Source organism: Neovison vison, chromosome 14 (genome assembly GCF_020171115.1).
Source record: "Neovison vison isolate M4711 chromosome 14, ASM_NN_V1, whole genome shotgun sequence".
NCBI classification, from domain to species: Eukaryota; Metazoa; Chordata; class Mammalia; order Carnivora; family Mustelidae; genus Neogale; species Neogale vison.
In genome coordinates, this window is record NC_058104.1 from 9,548,999 (window position 1) to 9,576,350 (window position 27,352).

At 53.5% G+C, this 27,352-nt stretch overlaps 3 protein-coding genes across 7 annotated transcripts; 1 reads left to right on the top strand and 2 right to left on the bottom strand.

The window, feature by feature from the left end:
* The first annotated feature begins 42 nt into the window (after positions 1-42).
* ZNHIT1 (zinc finger HIT-type containing 1) lies at positions 43-12,788 on the top strand. The gene is made up of 5 exons (XM_044232586.1): positions 43-113; positions 11,186-11,356; positions 12,079-12,158; positions 12,291-12,460; positions 12,546-12,788. Exons 1-5 carry the CDS (start codon positions 92-94, stop codon positions 12,565-12,567), a joined length of 465 nt encoding a protein of 154 aa, XP_044088521.1. The 5' UTR covers positions 43-91; the 3' UTR covers positions 12,568-12,788.
* A 3,773-nt stretch (positions 12,789-16,561) lies between these two features.
* CLDN15 (claudin 15) lies at positions 16,562-23,066 on the bottom strand. Of its 5 annotated transcripts, none has more exons than XM_044232654.1 (7): positions 22,581-23,066; positions 21,225-21,397; positions 20,940-21,076; positions 18,128-18,292; positions 17,278-17,359; positions 17,074-17,190; positions 16,562-16,992 (listed from the first exon to the last, which is right to left on the bottom strand). In XM_044232654.1, the coding sequence occupies exons 1-7, from the start codon at positions 23,064-23,066 to the stop codon at positions 16,875-16,877; spliced, it is 1,278 nt and encodes a 425-aa protein (XP_044088589.1). In that variant the 3' UTR covers positions 16,562-16,874. The 5 variants fall into 5 exon arrangements, 4 of the variants coding, with proteins under 4 accessions (XP_044088589.1, XP_044088591.1, XP_044088592.1 ...); XM_044232656.1 differs by having other exon boundaries at positions 21,225-21,710; positions 21,925-22,669; XM_044232657.1 differs by lacking the exon at positions 22,581-23,066 and having other exon boundaries at positions 20,940-21,317.
* Positions 23,067-23,122: 56 nt separating this feature from the next.
* On the bottom strand, positions 23,123-27,243 carry FIS1 (fission, mitochondrial 1). Its single transcript, XM_044232658.1, has 5 exons — positions 27,089-27,243; positions 26,072-26,204; positions 24,296-24,372; positions 23,750-23,855; positions 23,123-23,426 (listed from the first exon to the last, which is right to left on the bottom strand). The coding sequence occupies exons 1-5, from the start codon at positions 27,131-27,133 to the stop codon at positions 23,329-23,331; spliced, it is 459 nt and encodes a 152-aa protein (XP_044088593.1). The 5' UTR covers positions 27,134-27,243; the 3' UTR covers positions 23,123-23,328.
* Between the last annotated feature and the right edge of the window lie 109 nt (positions 27,244-27,352).

Consider the following 27,352-nt stretch of genomic DNA (forward strand, 5'->3'; position numbering starts at 1 on the left):
GGACGCGCCGACGGAAGTGATGGCTCCGGTGGGGGGGGGGCGGTTATAGCGCGCCGGCGCAGTATGCTCTTCCGGCAGCTGTGTTGTGGAAATGGTGGAGAAGAAAACTTCGGGTATGTGAGCCCCAGCGGTTAGCCCCCTACCTCTTCCTGTCCCAGACCAACCCTGGCTTAGGGTGTTCTGACTCAGTTATTAGTCTCAAATCCCTTCCCCGGCCGTCGGGTCCTGGCGTTCCGGTAGAGCCTCTCAGACCATCCATTCGTGTTTTATTGATGCCCGCTCCATGCCTGCGCTGGGGATGCAGAGAGGAAAAAGGTCCCTGTCATCCAGAAGCTGGCTCTCTGGGAGGGGGACAGACACGCGAGCCTACCGTTGCGTTTCAGAGCGAGACGTGCGACGGCATAGGGGTGTATAGCTCGGGGGCGCGGGCAGCAGGGGCACCTAACCTCGCTTCTGGGACGGAGGGGACTGGGAAGGCTTAGAGGGAGAAAAAACGCTTGGTTTGAGTCTGGAAAGTCGAGTCACGGCTTCGCTCAGTGCAGGGGCGCCGAGGCTCATTCCCAGCAGCGTGAACCGCACGTGCAAAGGCAGGAAAGCGAGAAAAAGCAAGTCGCTTAGGAAGCCACGTTCACAGTTCGGGGCTTTCGGAGGAATAGTGAGAGTTTGGAGGGTGGGGAAAGGAGCATTTGAAAGGCATTCTGGGGGGCGCCTGCGTGGCTCAGTGGGTTAAGCCGCTGCCTTCGGCTCGGGTCATGATCTCGGGGTTCTGGAATCGAGTCCCGCATCCGGCTCTCTGCTCAGTGGGGAGCCTGCTTCCCTCTCTCTCTCTCTCTCTCTCTCTGCCTGCTTCTCTGCCTACTTGTGATCTCTACCTGTCAAATAAATAAATAAATAAATAAAATCTTTAAAAAAAAAAAAAAAGGCATTCTGTACGGCGCCGGGGAGCTTCAGTTCTCTCCGGAGGGCCGTGGAGAACCGTCAATGGCTCTTTTAAGGCAGGGGCGTGACCCGGATTTATCTTTTAGAGAGGCAGTTCTGGCTTCAGTGCCGCACTGTACGGAGGAACTTTCTAGAATGGTGGGAATGGTCATAATCAGCACTGTTTAGCTTGGCAGCCTTTAGCCACATGTGGCTTTTGAGCACGTGAAATGCGCCTGGTGCCACCGAGAAAATGAATTTAAAATTTTATTTAATCTTACTTGATCTGCGTTTGAATTTGGGGCGCTGGGTGGCTCAGTTGGTTGCGTGACTGCCTCTGCCTTTGGCAGGGCCCTGGGATCTAGCCCACATCGGGCTCCCTGCTCAGCAGGGAGCCTGTTTTTCCCTCTGCCACTCCCCCTTCTGTAGCCTCCTGCTCTCTCTCTGTCAAATAAATAAATAAAGTCTTTTTAAAAAAAATCTACATTGAATATGTTTTTGTTTTGTTTTGTTTTGACAGAGAAAGAGAGCACAAATAGGCAGAGAGGCAGGCAGAGAGAGAGAGGGGGAAGCAGGCTCCCGGCTGAGCAGAGAGCCAGATGCCAGGCTCCATCCCAAGACCCCGAGATCACGACCTGAGCAGAAGGCAGAGGCTTAACCCACGGAGCCACCTAGGCGCCCCTCTACAGTGAATTTGAGTAACCACATGTGAGTAGTGTCTACCTTATTATATAGAACAGGTGTAGAGGCTGGAAGGCCAGTTAGGGAGTGATGGAGTTTAGTCCCCATAAAAAGAGATATGGGGGGGGCGCCTATCTGGAGGCTCCCCATGGAGCAGGGAGCCCAATGCAGGGCTCCATGCCAAGACCCTAGGATCATGACCTGAGTCGAAGGCAGCCACTTAAGCAACTGAGCCACCCAGGCGCCCCCATGTCAGTCCTTTCTTAAAACTCCTTGCTGGATCTCCATTATTCTCACTGTAAGTCTCTAGATCCAAATTCCTTTAGATGTGCAAAGGTAAGACTTTTAATGGTCTGCCTGACTTTATATCCACACAGTCTCCCGGACACTGCAACAGACTTGATGTAGCAGCCCTTCTGAACTTCCTTCAATTTACTGAAGGCACTTTGGTCTCCCATTCAAGCTTTCTCTTCATGCTGATATGAAAGCCTGACACACCCATCCCTCTCCCCGAACCAAGCTAATTTCTGTCCCTCAGTCAGATCTCAACCTAGACATTCCCTCCTCTGAAAAATCTTCTGACTACCTCAAGGCCAAGTTAGGTGTTTCTGGCATGTGCTCCATAGTTCTTTGTACTTATTGTTTGATCATATACTATGCTCTACTCTTCTTGCTTATTTCATTATTTGTATGCCCCTCTCCTCAACCCCGACTGTAATCTCATGTATTCCTATGGCCTACCGCACCCCCGGGGACTTGGAGGGGAGGCAGTGTGCAGGGATCCAGAGCTGGGCAGTTCTGGGTCTGAATTCTGACCTAGCTACAAACTAGCTATGTGAGCTTTGGACACACTTCTTAACCTTTGTACTTCAGTAAGCGGTATGATGGTAATGATAACTCTCTCGTAAGGCTGATAAAGGGTTAAAGCTCTTACTCAAAGAGCCTAGTGAGCCTGGCTCACAGTACATGCCCGGTAAGCGTTAGCCACTGGGCCATCGCTATTGTTATGGTTACAGGCGCTCCATAAATTCTTGTTGAATGAATAAAGAGATATTTTGTGTGGAATTATCAGGCCCTGATAGAGAGATTTAAAATAACTCCTGGGTCTCTTGTTTAGGATGTCTGTGTAGATGATTCCATTTACGTAGAGTATACAGGAGGAGAAGCAGACTTGGGGAAGATTTTGAATTTAGAACTACGGCGACAGTGGAGCCGTCTCCGGCTAGTCTCTCCCCACTGAGGAGAGGGCCGGCCCCATCTCTTTCTCAGTCTTTTCACTCTTCCTGGGATTTCAGACCCAAACGTGGGGCTCTCGCACCCAAAAGCGAATGACTCCAAAAGTGGTTCTCTCGATTGTGAACTTTCTCCTGAGCCCCAAGGCTGTTGGCTGTTCCGTCAGCTGGAAGAAATCACCTGCTGACCTCACCATTTTATTTTATTTGTTTGTTTGTTTATTCTTAACATATAATGTATTATTTGCCCCAGGGGTCCAGGTCTGTGAATCATCAGACTTAAACACATTTCACAGCACTCACCGTAGCACATACCCTCCCCAGTGTCCATCACCCAGCCACTCTATCCCTACCCCCTCAACCCCCAGCAACCCTCAGTTTGTTTCCTGAGATTTGGAGTCTCTTATGGTTTGTTTCTCCCAATCCCATCTTGTTTCATTTTTTCCCTCCTTCTCCTCCACGAACCCCGACTCTGCCTCTCAGATTCCTCATATCAGAGAGATCATATGATAACTGTCTTTCTCTGATTGACTTATTTCACTTAGCATAATACCTTCTAGTTCCATCCACGTGATTGCAAATGGCCAGATTTCGTTTCTTTTGATCTGCTGCATAGTATTCCTGTGTGTGTGTGTGTGTGTGTGTGTACACACATACCACATCTTCTTTATCCATTCATCTGTTGATGGACATCTAGGTTCTTTCCATAGTTTGGCTATCGTGGACATTGCTGCTATAAACTAATTCGGGGGCACATACCCATTTGGATGACTGCATTTGTATCTTTAAGCTAAATACCCAGTAGTGCGATTGCTGGGTCATAGGGTAGCTCTTATTTTCAACTTTTGAGGAACCTCCATGCTGTTTTCCAGAGTGGCTGCACCAGCTTGCATTCCCACCAACAGTGTAGGAGGGTTCCCCTTTCTCCACATCCTCGCCAACATCTGTTGTTTCCTGACTGGTTCATTTTAGTCATTCTGACTGGTGTGAGGTGGTATCTCACTCTGGTTTTGATTTGTATTTCCCTGATGGTGAGTGATGTTGAGCACTTTTTCACGTGTCTGTTGGCCATTTGGATGTTTTTTTGCCGAAATGTCTGTTCAGGTCTTCTGCCCATTTCTTGATTGGATTATTTATTCTAAGGAACTTATCAAAATCTGCACTACACTTTATCAAACTCTTTGGACACTAGCCCTTTATCTGATACGTCCTTTGCAAATATCTTCTCCCATTCTGTCACTTGTCTTTTGGTTTTGTTGACTGTTTCCTTTGCTGTGCAGAAGCTTTTGATCTTGATGAAGTCCCAATAATTCATTTTTGCCCTTGCTTCCCTTGTCTTTGGTGATGTTTCTACAAAGAAGGAACATCTGCTTCTGCGGCTGAGGTCGAAAAGGTTGCTGCCTGTGTTCTCCTCAAGGATTTTGATGGATTCCTTTCTCACATTGAGGTCTTTCATCCATTTTGAGTCTATTTTTGGGTGTGGTCTAAGGAAATGGTCCAGTTTCATTCTTCTGCATGTGGCTGTCCGATTTTCCCAGCACCATTTGTTGGAAGAGACTGTCTTTTTTCCATTGGACGTTCCTTTCCTGCTTTGTCAAAAATTAGTTGACCATAGAGTTGAGGGTCCATTTCTGGGCCCTCTGTTCTATTCCACTGATCTATGTGTCTGTTTTTGTGCCAGTACCATACTGTCTTGATGATTACAGCTTTGTAATAGAGTTTGAAGTCTGGAATTGTGATGCCGCCAACTTTGCTTTTCTTTTTTCAACATTCCTCTGGCTATTCGGGGTCTTTTCTGGTTCCATATAAATTTTAGGATTATTTGTTCCATTTCTTTGAAAAAAATTGATGGTATTTTGATGGAGATTGCATTAAATGTGTAGATTGCTTTAGGTAGCACAGACATTTTGACAATATTTGTTCTTCCAATCTATGAGCATGGGATGTTTTTCTGTTTCTTTGTGTCTTCCTCAGTTTCTTTCAGGAGTACTTTATAGTTTTCTGAGTACAGATTCTTTGCCTCTTTGGTTAGGTTTATTTCTGGGTATCTTACGGTTTTGGGTGCGATTGTAAATGGAACCAATTCCATAATTTCTCTTTCTCTGTCTTGCTGTTGGTGTATAGAAATGCAACTGATTTCTGGGCATTGATTTTATATCCTGCCACTTTAATGAATTCCTGTATGAGTTTGGGCAGTTTTGGAATGGAGTCTTTTGGGTTTTCCACATAAAGAATCATATCATCTGCAAAGAGTGAGAGTTTGAATTCTTCTTTGCTCATTCCAATGCCTTTTATTTCTTTTTGTTGTCTAATTGCTGAGGCTAGGACTTCAAGTACTAAGTTGAATAGCAGTGGTGATAGTGGACAACCCTGCTGTGTTCCTGACCTTAGCAGAAAAGTTCTCAGTTTTTCCCCATTGAGAATGATACTCACTGTGGGTTTTCATAGATGACTTTGATGATATTGAGGTACGTACCCTCTATCCCTACACTGTGAAGAGTTTTGATCAAGAAAGGATGCTGTACTTTGTCAAATGCTTTTGCAGAATCTATTGAGAGTATCATATGGTTCTAGTTCTTTGTTTTATTAATGTTTTGTATCACATTGATTTGTAGATGTTGAGCCAGCCTTGCAGCCCAGGAATAAATCCCACTTGGTTGTGGTGAATAATCCTTTTAATGTACTGTTGGATCCTATTGGCAAATATTTTGGTGAGAGTTTTTGCATCCGTATTCATGAAGGATATTGGCCTGTAATTTTCCCTTTTGATGGGGTCTTTGGTTTTGGGATCAAAGTAATGCTGGCCTCATAAAATGAGTTTGGAAGTTTTCCTTCCGTTTCTGTTTTTTGGAATAATTTCAGGGGAATAGGTATTAATTCTTTAAATGTTTGGTAGAATTCCCTTGGGAAACCATCTAGACCTGGGCTCTTGTTGGAGGTTTTTAATGACTGCTTCAATCTTCTTACTGGTATGGGTCTCTTCAGGTTTTCTATTTCTTCCTGGTTCAGTTTTGGTAGTTTAACCCACTGAGCCACCCAGGCGCCCCACAGATTTGGTAGTTTATTTGCATCCATTTCTTCTAGATTCAGATTTGCTGGTGTATAGTTGCTCATAGTATGTTCTTATAATTGTATTTTTTTGGTGTTGATTGTGCTCTCTCCTCTTTCATTCATGATTTTATTAATTTGAGTCCTTTCTTTTTTCTTTTTGATAAGCCTGGCCAGGGGTTTATCATTCTTATTAATGCTTTCAAAGAAACAGTTCCCAGTTTCATTGATTTGTTCTACTGTCCTTTTTGTTTCAATTTCATTGATTTCTGCTCTGATCTTTATTCTCTTCTCCTGCTGGGTTTAGGCTTTCTTTGCTGTTCTTTCTCCAGCTCCTTTAGGTGTAGGGTTAGGTTGTGTACTTGAGACCTTCCTTGTTTCTTGAGAAAGGCTTGTGTTGCTATATACTTTCCTCTTAGGACTTCCTTTCTGTGTCCCAAAACTGTTGAAAAGTTGTGTTTTCATTTTCATTTGTTTCCATGAGTTTTTAAAATTTTCTTTAATTTCCTGGTTGAGCCATTCATTCTTTAGTAGGATGCTCTTTAGTCTCCATGCATTTGAGTTCTTTCCAAGTTTAGTCTGGTGGTTGAGTTCTAGTTTCAGAGCATTGTGGTTTGAAAATATGCAGGGAATGATCCCAGTCTTTTGGTATCGATTGAGACCTGATTTGTGGCCCAGAATGTTCCATGTGCACTAGAGAAGAATGTGTATTCTGTTGTTTTGAAATAGAATGTTCTAAATATATCTGTGATACCCATCTGATCCAGTGTGTCATTTAAAGCCTTTATTTCCTTGTTGATCTTTTGCTTAGATGATCTGTCCATTTCAGTGAGAGGAGTGTTAAAGTCCCCTACTATTATTGTATTATTGTCAATGTGTTTCTTTGATTTTGTTATTAATTGGCTGCTCTCATGTTAGGGCCATAGATATTTAAAATTGTTCAAGGGTCTGTCCAACAAGAAGATCTAAGTATGGTATAGTGTCCTTCCTCATCTCTTACTGTAGTCTTTGGCTTAAAATCGAATTTATCTGATAGAAGGATTGCCACCTCAGCTTTCTTTTGATGTCCCTTAGTGTAGTAAATTGTTTTCCACACCCTCACTTTAAATCTGGAGGTGTTTTGGGGTTTAAAATGAGTTTCTTGAAGACTGCATATCGATGGGTCTTGTTTTTTTAATCCATTCTGATACCCTGTGGTATTTGATTGGGGCATTTAGCCCATTTACATTCACGCTAAGTATCGAAAGATATGAATTTACTGCCATTGTATTGCCTGTAAGGTGTCTGTTACTGTATATTGTCTCTGTTCCTTTCTGGTCTGTTATTTCCAGGCTCTGTCTCTGCTTAGAGGACTCTTTTCAGTATTTCCTGTAGGGCGGGTTTGATGTTTGCAAATTCTTTTTGTTTTTGTTTGTCCTGGAAGTTTTTCTTTCTCCTGTTTTCGGTGACAGCCTAGCTGGATATAGTATTCTTGGCTGCATATTTTTCTCATTTAGTGCTCTGAATATATCATGGCCAGTCCTTTCTGACCTACCAGGTAGGTCTCTGTGAACAGGTTTGCTGCCAATCTAATATTTCTACTTTGTATGTTACAGACCTCTTGTCCCAAGCTGCTTTCAGGATTTTCTCTTTGTCACTGAGACTTGAAAGTTTTACTATTAGATGACCGGGTGTGGACCTGTTTTTATTGATTTTGATGGGGGTTCTCTGTGCCTCCAGGATTTTGATGCTTGTTCCCTTCGCCAAATTAGGGAAATTCTCTGGTATAATTTGCTTCAGTATACACCTTCTGCCGTCCTCTCTCCTTCTTCTTCTGGGATTCCAATTATTCTAACATTGTTTCATCTTATGGTATCACTTACCTCTCGAATTCTCCCCTTGTGGTCCAGTAGCTGTCTCGCTTTTCCTTAGCTTCTTTATTCTCCATCATTTGGTCTTCTGCATCACTAATTCTCTCTTCTGCCTCATTTATCCTAGCAGTAAGAGCCTCCATTTTTTATTGCACCTCCTTATTTTTATTTCAACTTGGTTAGATTTTAGTTCTTTTATTTCTCCAGAAAGGGATTCTCTGCTATCTTCCATGCTTTTTTGGAGCCCAGTTAGCACCTGTTTTTTGGTATTCCGGTACATGAGCATGACATTCTGAACTGTAGTTCTGACATATTACTAAGTTCTGTATTGATTAGGTTCCTAGCCATTGGTACTGCCTCTTGTTCTTTTTTTTATTTGAGGCGAGTTTTTCTACCTTGTCATTTTATCCAGGTAAGAATAGATAAATGAGAGAACAAAATACTACCAAAGGTAGCAACAACCCCAGAAAAATATACACTAACCAAATCAGAAGAGACCTGATACTGGGGGGAGAAGAAAGGATGGGGAAAAAAAAAAAGAAAAAAAGCATATAAGACTGGTGAGCAGAACAGAGCCACACACTTGATTTTGGGTGTATTTTGGTCTGTCAAAAGAAACTGTCTCCCAAAATTTTAAAGAAAAACATATATATACACAAAAGTAAGGGTAAACATGATGAAGGGATCGAATTTGACTATAAAGATGAAAATTTTTAGGGGCGCCTGGGTTGCTCAGTGGGTTAAAGCCTCTGCTTTTGGCTCAGGTCATGGTCCCAGGGTCCTGGGATCGAGCCCGGCATCGGGCTCTCTGCTTAGCAGGGAGCCTGCTTCCCTCTCTCTCTCTGCCTGCCTCTCTGCTTACTTGTGATCTCTGTCTGTCAAATAAAATCTTGAAAAAAAATAAAGATGAAAATTTTTAAAAAATTCTAAACAAGGTATCGATAATATAAGAAGTTGGTTGAGGGGCGCCTGGGTGGCTCAGTGGGTTAAGGCCTCTGCCTTCAGCTCAGGTCATGATCCAAGGTCCTGGGATCGAGCCCCGCATCAGGCTCTCTGCTCGGCTGGGAGCCTACTTCCACCTCTCTCTCTGCCTGCCTCTCTGCCTACTTGTGATCTCTGTCTGTCAAATAAATGAACAAATCTTAAAAAAACAAAACAAAACAAAACTGTATCCCATAATTTTAAAGAATGAAAAACCTATATGTATACAAAAAGTAAGGTCAAATACAAAGAAGGGATAGCATATGACTATAACAATGGAAATTTTAAAAGATTTTTTAAAAAGGTATTGGTAAGATAAAATAGTTAAGAGTGTTAAATAGGAAAGAGGAAAAATTGTTTAAAAAAGAACAAAAAATTTAAAAAATTTAGCTTTGGGGGCACCCAGGTGGCTCAGTGGGTTGGGCCTTTGCCTTTGGCTCAGGTTGTGGTCTTGGGGTCCTAGGATCGGGCCCTGCGTCAAGCTCTCTGCTCAGCGGGGGAAGACTGCTTCCCCCACTCTCTCTGCCTGCTGCTCTGCCTACTTGTGATCTCTGTCAAATAAATAAATAAAATCTTAAAAAAAAAAAAAACTTTAAAAAGATTTAGCTTTGGAAGACTAAAGAATCATGGGGGAAAAGCCATGAATTATATGGGCTGTATTCCCATAGCTCTGAAGTTTTTCAGTTCTCATCAATAGGTGAGCTTGGGCTTGGATGGATGTTCTTGTGGATCTTCTGGGGGAGGGGCCTGTTGTATTGATTCTCAAATGTTTTTGCTGGAGGCAGAATTGCACCACCCTTGCGGGGGACCAGGCTAAGTGGCCTGGTTTGGAGAGTGAATCCGCTCGGGTTCACTTTTGGGAGCTCTTATTCCCTGAACACTTTCCGTAGAGCTCTGGAAGATGGGAATGAAGATGGCGGCCTCCCAGTCTCTGGCCTGTAGGTGCTGAGAGCTCGGGGACCCCCTCCTCAGCGCGCCCTCAGAGAACAGCGCAGTCCCTCCTGTCTCCCTGGTCTCTGGCCGTACTCCAGGCTCACCCGGCCTGTGACCGAACGTTTCTGCCTCTGGCGCACAGCCCTGTTTGGAGTCTGCAAACCCAGCAGATTCCTGCTATTTGCTCCTCCCGGAGGAGGAACGGGGTGGCTCCCTGGATCTGGCACTTGCAGGGTCCCTGCTCGAAGAGCAGTGGCCTGACTGTGCCTCGGATCCTGGTCTCAGGTAACCCTGAGCTGAGAGCCGCCCCCCACCCCAGCTTGGTTTCTGCATCCAGCTCCCCTGCTCCGATTACCTGGGGACTCTGCTGCACTCAGACACCCCCGATCCTTCTGTGACCCCCGCAGGACCTGAGCCCACACTGTCCCCGCGAAGGCTCCACCCCCACTTAGCCTCTGGAGCGATGTCCCTCCGTGGAGCAGACTTCTAAAAGTTCGGATTTTGTGCTCTGCTGCTCCACCACTTGTCGGGAGCTGGCCCCTCCCCCCGTGGTCTGTCCTACTTTCTGGAAAGTGGTCGGTTTTCTAGTTCCTAGAATTGCTGCTCTTCTCTTTGATCTCCTGTTGGGTTTTCAGGTGTTCGGGATGGTTTGGTAACTGTCTAGCCGAACGCCTCGGACCTGTGATATTTAGGTCTCGCTCCCACTCCAACGCCATCTTGCTTGTCCGCCTGGAAGCTTCCTTCTGACTTCACCATTTTAAACCTCCCTCTCCTTATCATTCCAGCTGTTCACTGGGGCCTGTTAATTCTATACAAAATATCTCTTTCTTCATTAAACGTATATTCATTGAGGGCCTATAGCCATAATCAAGAGCTGAAGTCATGTCAAGAAAGCAGATGAGGGGTACTTTCCACCCAAGGGGGTCACAGGGGGCCATACAAGGAGGATTGTAGAAATACACACTGGATTTGGCCCTAGGAGGTCACTGGGGTCTTGAACGTGCGTGGCTGCCTCTGAATGGGAGTCAGTTCATGGGGGGTTGAGGATTGGGTGGGACGTGCAGAAATGGAACATCCCGTGGACCGTTGTGTCATAGATAAGTCACTGTGATGCCGGGTTGACCTGGGAGAGTTTGGCAGTTTTTCTAGTGAAGGGAAAGTTCTGTGGGGGACAAGGGGTTAAAGACGCAGGATGGAGGGAAGGACTGGAGTCAGGTGGAAGGTCAGGTTTAACAGTGGGCCCCGGGGGAAGGGGTGCACATACACTTCTGTTTGAGGGTGGGCTGAAAGACGAGTGTCTGTCCATGTGGCCGGCTCGTGTCCTTTGTGGCAGGAAATGGGGTTGCTGAGCATGAAGGAGGGGTACATTAAGGTCCCGGTGGAGGTGGGAAGCCCAGAGGGGTGGTTGTGTGATTCCTGCCAGCAGTGAGCGGTCTCCAGGAGGCGTTTCACTGGTTGGGTCTGGGGGTTGGGAGGAAATGCTGGGGCCACCCCAACTTCTCTCTTCCTGTGTCCCCATGATTCTGGCTCTGCCCCATCCAGTTCGCTCCCAGGACCCTGGACAGCGGCGGGTCCTAGACCGGGCTGCCCGGCAGCGCCGCATCAACAGGCAGCTCGAGGCCTTGGAGAATGACAACTTCCAGGACGACCCCCACGCAGGACTCCCCCAGCTTGGCAAGAGGCTGCCTCAGTTCGATGATGATGCAGATACCGGTAAGGCGGGGGGGGGGGAGGAGGGAAGAGTCAGCCTGGCTCAGGACCGTACAAGGACCTGGGCTGTGGGGCGGGCAATGACAGGGAGCTCCTCTGGCTCCGCGGGGACTGGCTCCTGCCACAGCTTCCTCCAGCAGATGGAGGAGACAGAACGTACGGGCGCTGAGCTCCCAGAGCCCCTCCAGCTCTGACACGAAGCCTTAGGGGAGCGTGAGATGCGCGTAGGTGCTGGTTGGGAGAAGGGAGGGGAGGGACACACGTGGGGGAGAGAGGGAGACTCGGAACCTGGTGGAGCACGTGGGCAGGGGGCGGACTCATGGGTATTGGGAGTGACGGCGCAGAGGGAGATGGGGTCTTTCTTGGCAGGTGCCGAGTAACTACAGTTGACCTTGAGCGTCACCGGTTTGAACTGAGCAGTTCTGCTCCCTCATGGGTTTTTTACAGTCCGGTCCTGTAAATGTTCTTTCTCTACCTTGCGATTTTTCTACATATTTTGTTTTCTCTACCTTCGTTGCAAGAATATGGTATATAACACATAGAATGTATAAAATTTGTGTCAACCGCCTGTTTCCGTTATCAGTAAGGCTTCTGGTCTACAGTAGGCTATTTGGGGGGCCAGGGGGTTGAAAGGTCCCCACAGATTTCTCACTACGCGCAGGAGGTCAGCGCCCCTGAGCCCCTCGTCAGTCAAGGGGTAAACTGTAATTGCCCTTCCTCTGTAGGAAAGAAAAAGAAGAAAACCCGAGGGGATCATTTTAAACTTCGCTTCCGAAAGAACTTTCAGGCCTTGCTGGAGGAGCAGGTGAGGGGGCTCTGGCCCAGGGGCTGGGAGGAACCCACAGGGAAGGAACGAGCCCGCCGAGGTCCTGGTCCTGGTGGGTGTTTGCTACGTGGGTGGACGAGGAGCTGTGCACCCTTCCCCTTGTCTCAGCAGAACCTGAGTGTGGCCGAGGGCCCCAACTACCTGACGGCCTGTGCGGGACCCCCGTCCCGGCCCCAGCGCCCCTTCTGTGCGGTCTGCGGCTTCCCTTCCCCCTACACGTGTGTCAGCTGCGGCGCCCGCTACTGTACCGTGCGCTGTCTGGGCACCCACCAGGAGACCAGGTGAGCTCCGCACGGCCCGCCCCGGGTCCACGGCTTCTCCCTCGGACCCCCTCCTCTCCTCACCCTGGGCTTCCTCTGCGTGCAGGTGCCTGAAGTGGACTGTGTGAGCCTGGGTGTCCCCGGAGAAGGCCTTCACGCATCACCCCAACCTCAGAGAGGGCTCGGCCAAAGGGGGAGCTGCTCTTCTGGACCTCGCGAGCAGCCGCTCACTCGCCCAGCAGAGCCGTGTCCTTCCCGCCGGAGCAGAGCAGTCTTCCCGGGGACTGTGTGCAGGGACGCGGGCTGGGCCGTCAGCGTGCTGCTGTGTGTAATAAAAGGTTTCTTGCGACGAGGAGCCTCCTGTTCGGTCACAGGGTGTTCTGGGGGTGAGGGTCACAGGTCTCCTGTCCCACTCACAGCTCTGTGGCTTTGCCTTCTATCTGTCAGTCACCCTTCCCACATCTGCCTATCTGACCGTGGAAGATTCCCTCCTGTTCTCCTGCCACGCCCCGCCTCCGCGTCTCTCGGCTGCTGCTTGGTGTCGTTTTTTGGGGATTTCTGGAGGCACTTGATTTTGCTTTTTGTTCCTGTCGTTTTTCTGAGGATCATTTGAGTGTCGCCAGGACCGGGTGACAGGGAAGTAGAGAGCGCTGGGGACAGGGTGCAGAATGATACTGCAGAAGGAGCCAGCCCTGCTTCATCCTCTGGTCCTTAACCCAGTGGAGAGATCGGCCCTTGTCCTTGGTGTGGCCGGTCTGAGGAGCAGTCGTCTCGAGGAGGCGGTGGTTAACCGGGAGCTGCAGTGTGTGAAGTTATCAGTATCCGAGAAAGCGTGTAAATTCCTGGGAAGCATGAGAAGCATGGGGGAATTCATGATATAGAGGCCTCTCTTCTCTTCTTGGTGGCTCTGGATGCTGTAATTTTTTCTTTTAAAGATTTTATTTATTTATTTGAGAGAGAGCAAGCACAAGCAGGGGCAGAGGGAGAAGCAGACTCCCCACCGAGCGGGGAGCCTGATGTGGGGCTCGATCCCAAGACCCGGGTGACCATGATCTAGCAGAAGTCAGACACTTAACCCACTGAGCCACCCGGGGGGGCCCCAGATGCCGTAATTCTTAATGCAGTATTAAAGCTTCTTATACCCATGCCGCCTCTAAGTGGATTGCAAGCTGTGAGCTCATAAGCCCCTTGGAGTTGCTGTCTTAAGGCCCTGTAGCCCCTTAGAACACAGCATAGCAGATGCTTAGGATGTAAATGTTGTATTTGGTGAACAGATGACCTCGATGAGATATTAATGGGAGCCAGCAAATTCTGTGTTAGGCACCTTCATAGGCTCTTCTCTCCCCTTTGGGACTTTACAACAGCTGGCCCAAATGCTCGTGGTGTCTTCCTTGCCTTTTCTCTGGAGACATGAGTTTGGGTCCGTGGGACAGCTCCGAGTCTGATGGTGAGGACACAGTTTGGGGACAGTTCTAGCTGCTGGTTTTAAAAGATGACTGTACATTTTCTGACTGTCCTTTCATCAAAAGGTAGAGTCTTTGTTCCCTTCCCCAGGGATCAGGGCAGAATTAGGACTGTTTCAGCCAGGGTGGCAGAAGAGAGACCAAGCAACGTAGAAGGCAGAGAAGCTTCTGCTTTGTCAACTAGGACGCTTGTTGTTTTGGATCCCTACGTCACCATGTGAGAAATCCAGCCATCCTGAAGCCGCCGTGCTGTGAGGAACCCAGACTGCACGGGGAGGCCACACGCAGGTGCTCCCGTGCCGGGCGCAGCCGAGTCCGGCCTTCGCACCACCCCAGCCCAGGCTTCCTTTGTGGGAGTGAAGACGCCTCCAGATGGTTCTGGCCACCAGGCATCAAATGACCCTCAGCCGTTTGAGGCTTCCTGGCTGTGTGCTCGACATCACGGAGCAGACACAGACATCTCTACAACGGCCCAGACGCCTCGCCTGCGGAATCCGTGTGTATGACCCAGTGGGCTATGCCCTGAGGCTCGCGTGGGGGGGGGCGGGGGGGGTGGTTGTTCCATGGCAGTGGTAACCGGGACACCAGGAGTCGCTTGCTGGCTTCTGACTTCCGGCCTGAATTTACTGTCTGTCCCATGCAGGGAAACTTCCCTGGATCCTAACCTTTCAGTCTTCCTCTCCATCAGGGAAGAAAATGGAGGGGAAAAAAAGAGGAAAGAAGGGAGTAAGGGAGGGAGGGTTGGGGGGGAATTAAAGACTCTGTCTTGGCTGAGAAACGCCATCGTCACCTCGGTGTGATCACCTGCATCAGACTTGCTTTCAGAACACGGTCTCCTTGGCTTAGTTCCTAAACTCACCGGCATTGTTCCATATTTCGCTATCACAAAAAGAATCACATAGATTCTGCCTGGTGTAAGATTTGTCTACTCAGTGACACACTTAGCCTTCCCAGGGGACTGAGGACAGAGCCAGACCCAACGGCTCCGCATGGCTCTGATGCCAGGGGGCTCCAGGAGCCCTCCGTTGACGTTGTGTATCTAGGAAGGGTCTCTGGACCCCCACTTAAACCCACACTCCCCAAGGAAAGGCCTGGAACAATTCTCGCCAGCTTCCTACATGCTGGGGAGATCAGTCTCTACCTTGGGAGACAGCCCAGTCTCCGGGAAATCAGGGTGCCCAAAGCTTGTAGAGGGTCATCCCCATGTCCATTGCCCCCTCCTGGGCGCACAAAGGGTGGGAGACATTAATACTAGAGCCCGGGGGCTCACTCCTACAGGCCTCTGTGAGAGTTGAATTTAGTTGACGTGAATTGGTTAGGAAAGGCCAAAGTTCCAGGAAGCAGGCTAGCTGTGTCTTCAGTCTTGGACAAATCCTGGTCCTACTGTTTCCCAACTGTGTAGCTCAGCCAAGTCACAGGTCCCCCCTCTCTTAACAGCCACGGCCCTGGTAGTGGGAGGATTAAACAGGACGGCCTGCCCAGCCCAGGGCCTGGCATCTGGAGAGTTCTGTCAGTGATAGACGTGGACATGATTACCAAAGCCCTCCAGCAGTTTGTTGTCCAGCCCGTTCCAAAGACCGGCCATTCCTCGCCGTAGCCCTCACGCCTTGCCCACCACGCGGCAATCAGCCGTCTACACTTCGCCCCGCTCCTTGCTGGGAGCTCTTCGAGGGCGGGAAGCCAGGTCTCGGCACCACACTGCTTGTAGCAGAAAAGGAAAGAAGTATTGTTTAAAAGGGTAAGTCTGTCGCTGGCTCCTAATAGCCATGTGACTATGCAGGAGGGACAGACGATACCAAAACTTAACCCAGTGCCCGTGTTCAGGGCACGTACTTAGATGCCCGTGTGCGGGAGCTGGCTCACGGGAGCCTTCCTGAGAGCGGGAAGGGCTGAGAAGAGGCCGGCTGGGCTCTGGGAAAGGAGGTAGAAGCTGTGGGGCGGGGGATGGGGTGGAAGATTGGGTTGGAAATGCCCCCGGGGATGTCAGGAGATGGACTTAGCTTTTGTCCTTTACTGGGAGGGGGGTGGGGGGGAGCACGCAGGATACCGGCCTCCCTGAGGAACTCTGATGGCTTCTCAAGAGTTGTAAGAAACAAACAAACAAAAAAAAGAGTTGTAAGAACCTTCGTGAGGTGTAGGTTTTCATTTTTGAGAGAAACCCACTCCGGGTTTGCTAATAAAGGCAACCCCGTGGGCCCGTCCTTGGCACGGCACCCACGCTCTCGTGCAGTCCCTTACACACGGACTTGGCCATGTAACTGGCTCGACCAGCAGGACATCCACAAATTTTCTGGAAGCAGAGAATTGGGAGGCAATAGGGTATACAGACTTGCACAAACTTCTTGACCAGGAACCCCCTTAACAGCTGAAAAGGCACCTGTGCTTCTGGGTAGACCCGTAGGAAACCGCAAGGCCAGTGAGCCATCCAGGTCGCTAGGAGAGCACCGCTGTACCGAGGAGTAGGGACCCCACACAGAAAGGTGGGCTAGGGCCCGGCAGTGTGTGGGGCCTTAATGGTCTTGGGCTTTATCCCCCCCACCCCAGGCGCTAGGGAGCTGCTAAGGCAGCATAAGGCTAGGCGCTCCGCGGGGGGGGGGGGGGGGCGCAGGTGGAGATAATTAGCCAGATGAGAAACTCCACCAGGGGAATCCCATCCCTCAACAGTTCACAGTACAAATTTATTCATTCATGTATTTATACACAATACAAACGGTAGGGGACACCTCCACCCCCTTAGCCAACCAGCATCCAGACCCAGGTCCTGCCCCAGGGGTCCGAGGTGAGTTCTAAGGAGGCGGGTTCCTTGCCGGACGAAGGAGGCGTGGCCCGGGTGGGAGGCGGGGCCAGAGGATCGGTCAGAGCTGGGCGTGGCTTCTGGCCATTGGGTGGAGTTGGAGCACCGCCTGCCGCCCGAGGTTCAGGAGGCCTTTTTCCGCTGGGGCATTGGGAGGGGAATGGGGTCCATTGGCGCCTTACACGTAGGCGTTCTTCCCGTATTTGCCAAAGGTGCTGTCCCCTTCGTCCGAGGCCGCGGGGCGCAGGCCGCCAGTGAGGACAGGGGACCGCACTACGGAGGCCTTGTAGGGGAACCTGGTTCAGAGGGGCCTAGGTCAGTGGAGGAGCACCCCCCCCAATTCCTCCTGCCCCGCCGACGCACGCAACCGCCCTTACCTGGGGGCCTGGTCCGCGTCGGGAGCGCGGCAGCAGCCAGAGCCGAGGCAGAAGCCCCCCAGGATGGCGAGCAGGGAGGCGCTCCAGCCCAGGTAGAGGGCGGGGCCCAGCTCGTACCTGGGGACAGGAGAGGTGCGGGGCAGCGCTAGCTCTGGCCGGCTGAGTCCCACCCACAGCCCCCCAGGGTGGGGCTCCCACACTCACTTGGTCCCAGGATACAAGGGGTCAAAGAATTCCTGGGTGATGTTGAAGGCGTACCAGGAGATGGCCACCATCCCACAGAGACCTGGGGAGGGAGAAGAGGGCCACGCTCGAGCCCCAGGCCTGGCGGAGGCGGTGGCAAGTTTCACTCCCTCTCTAGCTCCTGACCTGTCTCCTAGGGTCCCCAAGCACAGCCCCTCTTTCATGTCTAGTCTCCCACACTCTGCCCTTGGCCCCTTCTTTACCCGGCCCTGCCCCACATCTTGATCACCTAGTCACCTCACTTGGAATCTGCCGTCCAAATCCGACCCATCCTGGGAAATCCAGCCACCCCAGCAGTGGTCCTGCACAGCTGCCCTGAAGCCCCTTCCTGCCTTCCGAAGCCCCCAGAGCCTGTGACATGCCTTTACCACTAGTGCAGTGAAGGCCCGAGGCCAGTGAGACCCAGGACTACAGGACCAGCCTCACCCCTCTCTGGGGGCTCCTCCAGTTGGTCACCAGAGTTTTCTGAGCCTGTTTCCGCAGCTGGAGAAGAGGGCGAGACCCAGCCTACTTCACAGGTGCGGGGAGTCTGCCCTGACTGGTCTTCCCGGCCGGGCTGTAAGGTCACTCACCTTGGGGTCTCTCTCATCCCTCACTCAGGCCTCTTGAGGCTCCTAGTGGGGCCTCAAGAAACACTGGTGATGGGCGGATTTGTAGCTGAGGGACGGGGAGAGCAGGAGTGAGGCTGGGTGGGCAGGGGGAGACCCCCCCCAGGGAGTGGTGAGCCGGAGAGGACAGGGAACCCCGGGGGCACTGCCACCACAACCCCCCTCCACGATGCAGGGCACACCCGTCCCCTTCCCCCAATTACCAGCCAGTATGTGTAGGGCCCCTGCAGTGGCCGCCAGCTTGGCCTTCCTGGAGAGCTCCATACTCCCAATGTTTACGCAGCGCAGCCCCACTATGCCTAGGAAGAGGCCCAGGAAGCCCAGGAAGATGGCGGTGATCATGAGCGCCCGGCAGGCCTGGATGTACCCTGGGGAGGTGGGGCGCAGCCATGGGTCCCTCAGCTGGCCCCTCCCCCCTCCACGACCGAGCCAGCCCCTGCTCGGGTCTCAGCCCATAAGGGCCCTCAAGTCCTCTCCTTCCCCGTCAGGCCCTATTCAGCCGAAGGGGTCCCACGGGCTCCTTCCCAGGAGCTTACCTCGGCCCCCAAGAGTCCCGGCCTCTGCTCCCCACCCCCCGACAGGCTTGCTCCTTGACACTGCTGACACTTTGGTCCTCTGTTCTGGGGGTGGGGGGCGTTCTGTGCCCTTGGGATGTCCAGCAGCATCCCTCGCCTTTAGTCATTAGGTGTCACTACCAGTCCATCCCAAGAGGGACGATCAACAGGTCTAGACGCTGTCGAATAATCCCTGAGGGACAAAATCACCCCAGTTGAGAACCTCTGGCGTGTCAGGTCCCCACCATGCCCTGTTGTGAGTTACAGAAATTGCACTGACTATTCCCTCTTCGCTGCCGCGGCTTCTCTCTAGGTCCCACCGGGTGCCTGGCACAGCCAGAGTCAGCCCGAACTGAGCGTTCTCCTGAAGCGACCGGTAGGGGGCAGCAGTGGCCCACGGTCACTGGACAAGGGCCGCTTCTCACCCGGGAAGTGGGATTCCTGGGCGCAGGACCCATCCCAGCCCATCTAGCTCAGGGATGTTGGGTGCCTCGGTTTCCCCTTCTTCAAAGCTGAAGGAAATGGCTACTTTCCTTCCGGGTCCCCTCCCCCCTACTCTGTCTTTGATAGTTGCCAAGCACTCCAAGGACCTTGCTCTGCTTTCCCGGGTGGGGCAGTGCCATTGGTGCTGAAGGAAAAGCTGGGCCTCTGCCAGGAGCATGCGGAGTGGCCCGGGGTTGGCGGGCAGGGAGGAGGACCAAAGTTCTCCCTCGAAGCTACTCCCCCTGAGTTCCCACCCTCTCCCCTACCCGGTCTCCTCTATGCACCCATTCATCCACACACCTCTACCTGGGACTGAACCGGCCCAGGCTTCCCAGGTGGCCCTGGGGGACAAGAGGGAGATTACTGATGGGTCCCAAAGGAGCGCGGGCTGGACGTGATTAAATGATAGTCAGGAACCCCCTGGGGACCAGAATGGCCTCAGAGGGACTCACCGGCCTGGGTTCCAGCCCCCTTACCACCTGTGGGACTCTGGGCAGGTTCACACTTGTCCTTGGGACTTCCCAGCTTTGGTACAATGAGGCCACTAAGAGGCTGCAGAGCCAGGCGACCCGCGATGCCAGGCAGTGCTCCCCTGCTCATGCCAGGCAGTGCTCCCCCGCCCTTCCCCGCCGGCATGCTCGTGCCCCTCCGTCAGCAGATCCAAGTGGGGCCCTTCCTGGGTGGACGAGCTCACAGCCAAGGCCTCTGCCCAAGCCACAGGTATGGTTGGGGTGGGTGCGGGGGCAATGGCCGTGGCCGCTGAGCAGGCTGCCTCCAGCATCCCTTCAGGCCCCCCAAGCACTCTGAGCTTCTGGCCCAGAGAACACTCAGCTTTTATACGGAGCTTGGGGTGTGGCGGGTGGGGGGCACTTGCCTTGCACACAGAAAGCCCTGGAGAGAGTGAAGGCATGAGGCCCCCGCTGCTGTCTCAGAAGATTCTGGAAATAGTGGGGACACAGCGACCCACCCAATACCCTAACTCCTCAGAGCATCTCTGGCATTCCTGGGGGATTTTGAGGAGACACGTTCCACACCCAGCGCTGGCTTTGGTTCCATCCACTACGCCGCACCCGCAGCAGGGGACCCGAAAGAGCGAGACGGCTCCAAGGAAGGCGTGGGAGCGACACTGAATAGGGTACCTGGTCCCCTACTCTTGGTCTCTGGCTTGGGGCCGACTGACGGGAGACTCCCCTGGGGGGGGCTCTAGGGAGCTACTCATAGGGTGAACAGGAAGCAAGAAGGAGCGACAGCCACCAGGGAGAACCTTCTGGGCCAAAAGAGCGGTAGACTCCAAGCCACCAAGAACTTCAAAAAACACTGCCTGGGACCGCAGAGCACACACATGCACGCGCACCCCCGCGACCTGCTTCCAGCGGACACTCGGGAGGGGCAGGAGGCTCCCTTTCAAAGGGCCCTTTAGAACTCGCCAAGGCAGTGGGACTAGTGGCCCAGTGGGACCCTGAAGGTCTTACGTGTCTCAACCCCAAGAACCCAAGATGGGGCATCCTCTTCACCCCGCAGATCCCAGTGCTCCCACACCAGAGCTAAGAGGCAGAAACTGGCTGCGTGCGTACACACGCTGACGTCTCCCGCTAACACTCGGTGTGCTTTATCCCGACCCAGGAGCATCCGTAAGCCGGTGCTGTGAGGACGAGGGTCCTACAGTCGGGACTGACGAAGCTCCCGTTCTGACCTGCCTGGGGCGCGGAGGCGGAAAACCGAGCCCGGCAGGCGGATCCTGCTGCCCCTGTAACCGCTGGGAGTGTCCCGTCAGGGCAGGGGGACACGTGGGACGAAGTCTCTCCCGCCCTTCCAGACAGCGCGCCGCCCCCCCACAACCCGCTGAGCCCGATCCAGACCCCCTTTACGGTCTGGTGCCCGAGGCCCGACCACGGGCAGCGCCCACCGTCCCCGGGGGCCTCTCCCTCCTCCAGCCTCCCGCCAGCGTCTGCCCCCTGGAGCTGTCCCCACCGCGTACCGGAGAGGGCCAGCAAGGACGGAAACTCCCGGCAGTTGTAAACTCCCATGGAGTCGGTGGCACAGCTGAACCAGAGGTTCTCGAAGATGGTGTTGGTGGTGATGACGCTCCCGTGCACGGTGGACACGCGCCAGGAGCTGTGGGACAGGGTCACCCCCAGCATCAGCAGCCCCAGGGCTCCCATGAAGAAGCCGAAGGTCTCCACGGCCAGCGACATGGTGGGACGCAGGGCCCCGAGGGGCGCCGGGGGCCCCAGAGAAGGGGAGGGGCTGAGCCCCGCGAGACCTTGAGGGGCTTCGGCTAAGGTGGGGTGCTAAGGCAGGCTGCGGCGCGAGAAAGGGAGGGCAGCTGCAGTCCGGGCCTCGGGTCTGTCTCCTGGTTTCCGTCCCGGCCCTCTCTCCGGGTTCGCTGCTTCCTGGAAGGTCTGGGCAGAGGAATGAGCCTCCAGCACCAGGCAGCTGTTGACGAAGAGATGGAGGGAATAAAAGAAACAGGCCAAAAGTCCACCCCCTCCCCCAGCCTCCGGGCTCCCCGCCCCAGGAGGGGGGCGGAGAGGACTTATGGGAGTGACGGAACAAACGGATACAGTCAAGGAGGGCCCCCCCCCCCCGGAGGCGGTGGGAGCCAAGGGGAAGCGTCTCTGACTCAGCCTTCATCGGGGGGCCAGAGAATGGACAAAGAGGGACATGGACAGAGAAGGTGACCGAGAGCCAGTGTGTGCTCCCAGACGTACCTTCGGTGTGGCAGAATCCGGGGCACAGAACCACTCTCCTGGATGTTGGTGAGAACAATTTAGGAGACGCAAAAGACCTAGCGTTTGGGCCCCATCTTTCCAAGGTAGGTTAAGGCTGCCTAAGGGAACAGGGTATAGGCACCGGACCCACCGCTCTGGAGTCCGGCCAACCCAGACTCAAACCAGACCCAGCGTCTCCCAGAGCCCCGTGAGCTTGCTTCTGCTTCTGTGAACTAGAACTAGCTTCCTCACCTGTGACCCCAGATCAGAAGGAGGGTACCTCCTTGGTACCCCCGCAGGTCTGGATAGCGCAGGCTGGGGTGAGGCTGCCAGGGGGCTGCTTTCCTCCAAACTTCAACTTCCTGAACTTAAATCTCCCCCCTTGTCGGGCTGATCTTCTGACCCTCGGCACCAAGCTTGATCTTGCTGCCAAGGGCCGTCGAGGGGGATAAATCGCAGGCCCAGAAAGTGATCCCGTCGCTAATCTAAGCAGCTCAGTTATCAGAACTGTCACCAGCTCTATTAATTATGACGGATTAGAAACCTCCCAGTCCCCACCCCACACCAACGCTGAGCACCTGCTGAGCACCTGTCCTGGTGCATTTCCTGCCCCGGAGCGGGTTCTCCTCCTGCAAACACCACAGGGGCCCAGTCTCCAGGGGCCAGGGGCCGGATGCTACCCCCAGGCAGTCACCCAGGACATGGCTGAGCCAGAGTGGGTCCCCCTCTGCCCCCTCCCGGTATCAGGCTCCCGTGCGCTCCCCTCAGGTGCCGCCTCCCCAGTCCCCCCAACCAGGCTGGCTGGGCTGTGGAACGAGAGGTATGCAGTGAAGCAAGACAGGCCCGTGCCGAGCCTGGCACCGGGCGGGTGTGGGGCAAAGCAGGCTGGGTGGGGACTGGGTTCCGACCTTCCATCTCTGAGCCGACAATCGGGATGTCCTGAGTTTGTAACTTCTCCCAAGAACTCCGACAGACTCCGTGCCAAACCCCCATGCCTGCCCCTGGGAAGCGGCCCATCCCCTAAGGAGGATGGGGAAGGGGGAAGGCAGGAGGACAAAGAGAGGGAAGGGCGGAGGTTTTGGAGGAAACTGAATAGGGGGGGCCCTGGTGTGGAAAACTCCACGTGCTTCGAGGCAGCTGTGTGGGTCAGAGGAGACCGGAGACATAAATCCTGGCCTGTCCCCCCCAGCTCTGCCCTTCCCGTCTCTAGTCCATTTTCTCCCAGGACTCTTACGCCATGCAAAGGCCTCGGCCCCGTCCCCTGTCCCTGATCTGCTTTGGGGGTGGGGGAGGAAGGAAGGGCGTGGGGTGTGGGCAGCTTGGCGGACAAAGGCGCACCCCACACCAGCCGTGGGGGACAGGAGTAGGAGAGTGAGCAGGAAAGGACCGCGCATGACCACCACCTTCGGGCCCAAAAGAGCCCACCCCTTCCTCACCACGGACACAGCAGTTCCCAAGCCAAGGCTGTTTTATTTACACTCCTCCTGGAGCACATGGTTTGGGGCTACCGGACACATCTCTGGGGAAAGGAAGCTCAACGCCAGAGGGCAGTGATGGGGTGCAGGAGACAGGGACAGCAAGGACGGATGGGTCTCCCCCCCCGGCCAAGTGTCCTCCACAGGCTCCCACTCTCCTCGGGCAGAGGCGCGGTTTCATTCAGGATTTGGACTTGGACACAGCAAGTCCGATGAGTCCAGCCAGGCCTGCCACGCCCAGGGCCATGCCTCCAACAATGGCCATGCCCACTAGGCCATCTGGGGAAAGGAAAAGGGAGACTGTCAGGAGCCCAGCACCCCAGGGACGCTGCCCAGCACCTTCTTTCTCTCCACCCGATGCGCCTCAACAGACGTGCCTCCTCCCCTGGAGTCATGAGGTGAGGGACTCGGGCTTGGAGAAAGGAGGCCTCTGAGGCACTGAGCAGCTGCCTGGAGAGGAGGGCGTCATTCAAAGGGAGATCAGAGAGCCCAGGCCTGGGGGAAGGAAGAGGACTTAACCGAGAGAGAGAGATAGAGAGGCATGAGGGGGCCCGGGAGCAAGGGCAGTGGGGAGTGGAGGAAGGTGGAGGGGAAGGGTTCACCTTTCTTCATGGCCTTGTCGATGAGCCGTTCCAGTTCCTTGGCCTGGTTGTTCTGGGGCTCCGTCTGCAGCAGCCCCCGCACGTACTTTAACGCCTTCTCGTATTCCTGCTCTCGGGGAAAACACACCACGCACGCCCCCCCCCTCAGTAACTATAGCTTCTCCTGCTCATCAGAGGGGCCTTCCCTTCACCGGCCCCCGGGGGCTCCTCCCTCCACCTCCTCCCCGACTCCAGCCCCACCCAGCGGAGTAGAGTCCACAAACAACCCCAACTGTGTAGGGGTGATAAGCTGGGGGAGATAACAACCCGAGGCTTGGGGCTGCACCCCAACCTGAGGTCACCCTGCTCCCCACAACCTCAGCAGCTGGAATCTGTCTCTTGCCTTCCCTCAGCCGACTTTCACCCTGCACCTCTGTACAGCCCCCCCACTGCCCTCCTCAGCCTTCCTGGCGGCCAGGGCTCTGGAGGGCCCCCGGAGGAGCAGCGAGCTGGCGGGGCAGCCCACCCCAGCAGGGTGCAGCGGGAGAAGGGACCGCTCCACCTTACCTTGAGCCGGTAGTTGCCCACAGCCAGGTAGAAGACATAATCCCGCTGTTCCTCTTTACTCCCTTTGGGCAGCAGCTCTGCAGAGGGCCGAAGCAGAAGGGTGAACACTGCTTCTCTCCTTTTCTAGCGCTGGTGTCCCAGACACCCCTTCCACTCTCCGAATCCCTGTCTGATCCTGGCTGAAAGGCACTGTCCTGCGCTTCCGTTTCAGCTCCAGTCCCTCCCGGCTTCCCAGTCAGACCTCCGGGGTGGCATGGGTGCAGGCTGCCAGACACCCGGCCGCTGCTGTGCACCCTGGTCTCAATGCTGCCGTCTGCTCGGGCTCATCCAAGGGAACCGAGAGGAAACCGAGGCGCCGGAGAAGCCAAAGACCGCTCTCCTCACCTCTGGTCCCTGCTGTGCGTTCTCAATGCAGCCGTCCGCTGCCCAGACTAGTGTTCGAGTAAGTTTGCCCTCCCTCCCCCTTTAAATAAAAAATCAGCTCAAAACTCATCTTCTTAAATGACTTGACCTGATTCTTTTTTTTTAGATTTATTTATTCATTTGACAGAGATCACAAGTACGCAGAGAGGCAGGCAGAGAGGGGGAAGCAGGCTCCCCGCTGAGCAGAGAGCCCGATGCAGGGCTTGATCCCGGGACCCTGAGATCATGACCTGAGCCGAAGGCAGAGGCTTTAACTCACTGAGCCACCCAGGCGCCCCCACCTGATTCTTTCTCAATTAGTGATTTCCCAGGGGCCTATGTACTCAGCTGTACACTATGCAGTAGAATTTGTGGCTAAATAGTTTCGCAGGTGTTTATAAATCTCCCCACGTGTCTGTTCGGTCTCCTCCACTGGAACTGGCAACGCTTAGAGACCCCATCTACAGCTGCGCCGAGCTGCAGAGGGAAGCTGAAAAATCTGAAAGAGCCAAACGGGCAAATGCAGGGTGAGGTTATTTGCATTAGAAAAGATTCTTATTTTTATCAACTGACAATGGCCATCCTTTGCTAGGACGCTGTTTGCCTGCACATGATTACCTGGCCAAGAAAAGGGGGTAGAGGGGACAGAGGAATTTAAAAGTCAGGTATTGTGGCCTCTGACAAACGGTGGCCCACCCAAAACCAATAGGAAATAGGATTCCAGTCAAAACAGTGCCATCAGCCCCCAGGATCCGGGGCCCGTCTTCCGCACTTCTTCCACACCGCCCTCATGGAAGGTTTTCAAGAGCTGCTGAATAAGCAACATGGTGAGGCCAAAGAGCAAGGCAGGAGCTTCCAGTCCTCATTCAGCCGCTAATTCACGAGCTGTGTGACCTCAGACTAAGTCACTCTCCCGGTCAGGCTACCAGATCTCCAGAGGCCTGCGGGGACTGACATAAGCTGGCAAAACAAGGATGAGGTGGTAATTAGCCAAAAGCACACTGGGAGAAGCCAGGTGAAGGGGCAGCCCTTTGTTGCAGGTGTTTACAGGAAAATAACTGTCATGTCGAGAAAGAATCCCGGGGGCACCTGGGTGGCTCAGCGGGTTAAGCCTCTGCTTTCGGCTTGGGTCATGATCTCGGGGTCCTGGGATCGAGCCCCACATCGGGCTCTCTGCTCCGTGGGGAGTCTACTTCTCCCTCTCTCTCTCCCTGCCTCTCTGCCTGCTTGTGATCTCTGTCTATCTCTCTATCAAATAAATAAATAAATAATTTTTTTAAAAAAAGAAAAAGAATCCCGCACTGGAGATGGAGGGAGTGAACGAGGCCATGGCAGCAGCTGGGAAGGGGAGGGTGGGGTAGCCAAGAAACTCACCCTCCAGCAGTGCGATGCCTTTACGGATGTCATCGTTGTACTTGCTTCGCACCAGGCACCAGGCATACTCAAACTGCGTGCCCTTGGACACAGAGCCTGCTGCCTTCTCAGACTGAAATTTCTTTTCAAACTTCTGCCAAGGAGAGGAGAGGAGTCATTTAGAAATGAAGGGACGCACCGTTCTCTACCAGGACCTACGGGTTAATTCCCAGTTACACCCCATCTTCCCTAGTCTCTGCCTCATTTTCCCGGCGGGTCTTGGCATCTGGCATCCCAGGTTCCGCTAGCTTCATCCCTGGGACCCAGACCCAGGGATTCTGCCGCTTAGCAACGGGCTGTCTCCTTGGACAGTAACCCCGTCCGCTTCCCTCCCCCTAGTGGTGCCGAGCGGAGATGCCACCTGGTGGCGGCTCCAGGCACCGCTCCCGAAGCAGCTGACCCCAGAGGCTAAACAGTAAACACGCTGTCAGAACTTCTCAACAACCCACGCAGCTGCTTCCCCCAACCAGCCCCACCCTGTTGGGCCTGGACCTTTTCTTAACTGCAAATTGGGAGTAGAAACAGTGCCCACACTAGCCCACAGAGCTACAAAGACAGATATGGCCTGCAATGCAATTAGCACCGTGCTGCAATCAGTGAGTAATGTAAGAAACTTCATGGTAGTTGCTATATTCCCGCCCCCCCCCCAACTGAAGGAACAGTTAAAAAAAAAAAAAAAAAGTGTCCGCACCCTGACCTCCTAACTTCTCCACGTACCCAGCACCTGTCAGTCTTTCAACGCCAGACCGCAGGCCCCGAGTCTGGGGCGTGTCGGCGCAGAAAACTACAACTCCCATTAGGCTACTGGACAAAGTAGAACCTCTGGGCAGGGGCCGGACGCTGCAGAGGATGCCGGGAGCCGTAGTTCGGCTTCCCTAGGCAAAACTGATGCTGGGTAGAGTGTCTGGCCCCAACCGGACGCTCCTCGGGACCCGCCCGTCGAATGTCTCCTTTCCCTCCCTCGAGGCCAGGCCTCACCAGCAAGTCATCCACAGACACCAGGTCGTTCAGTACGGCCTCCATGGCCGCCGCCCCTGCAATCTTCACACCTAGCTCGCTACAGTGCCACCGTCTCCATGGCCTACTGGCAAAGCTGGAGAGCCACTTCCGTCGTCCGGCGGAAACCGGCCCCCTCCCCGTCGCGGAGCCAATCACCTTACACAGCTGATGCTGAACCCGCCCCCGCGCCGCCGGTAGCGCCCCGCCCCTTCCCCCCCGCGCCGCCCGCTTGCACGTTGAGGC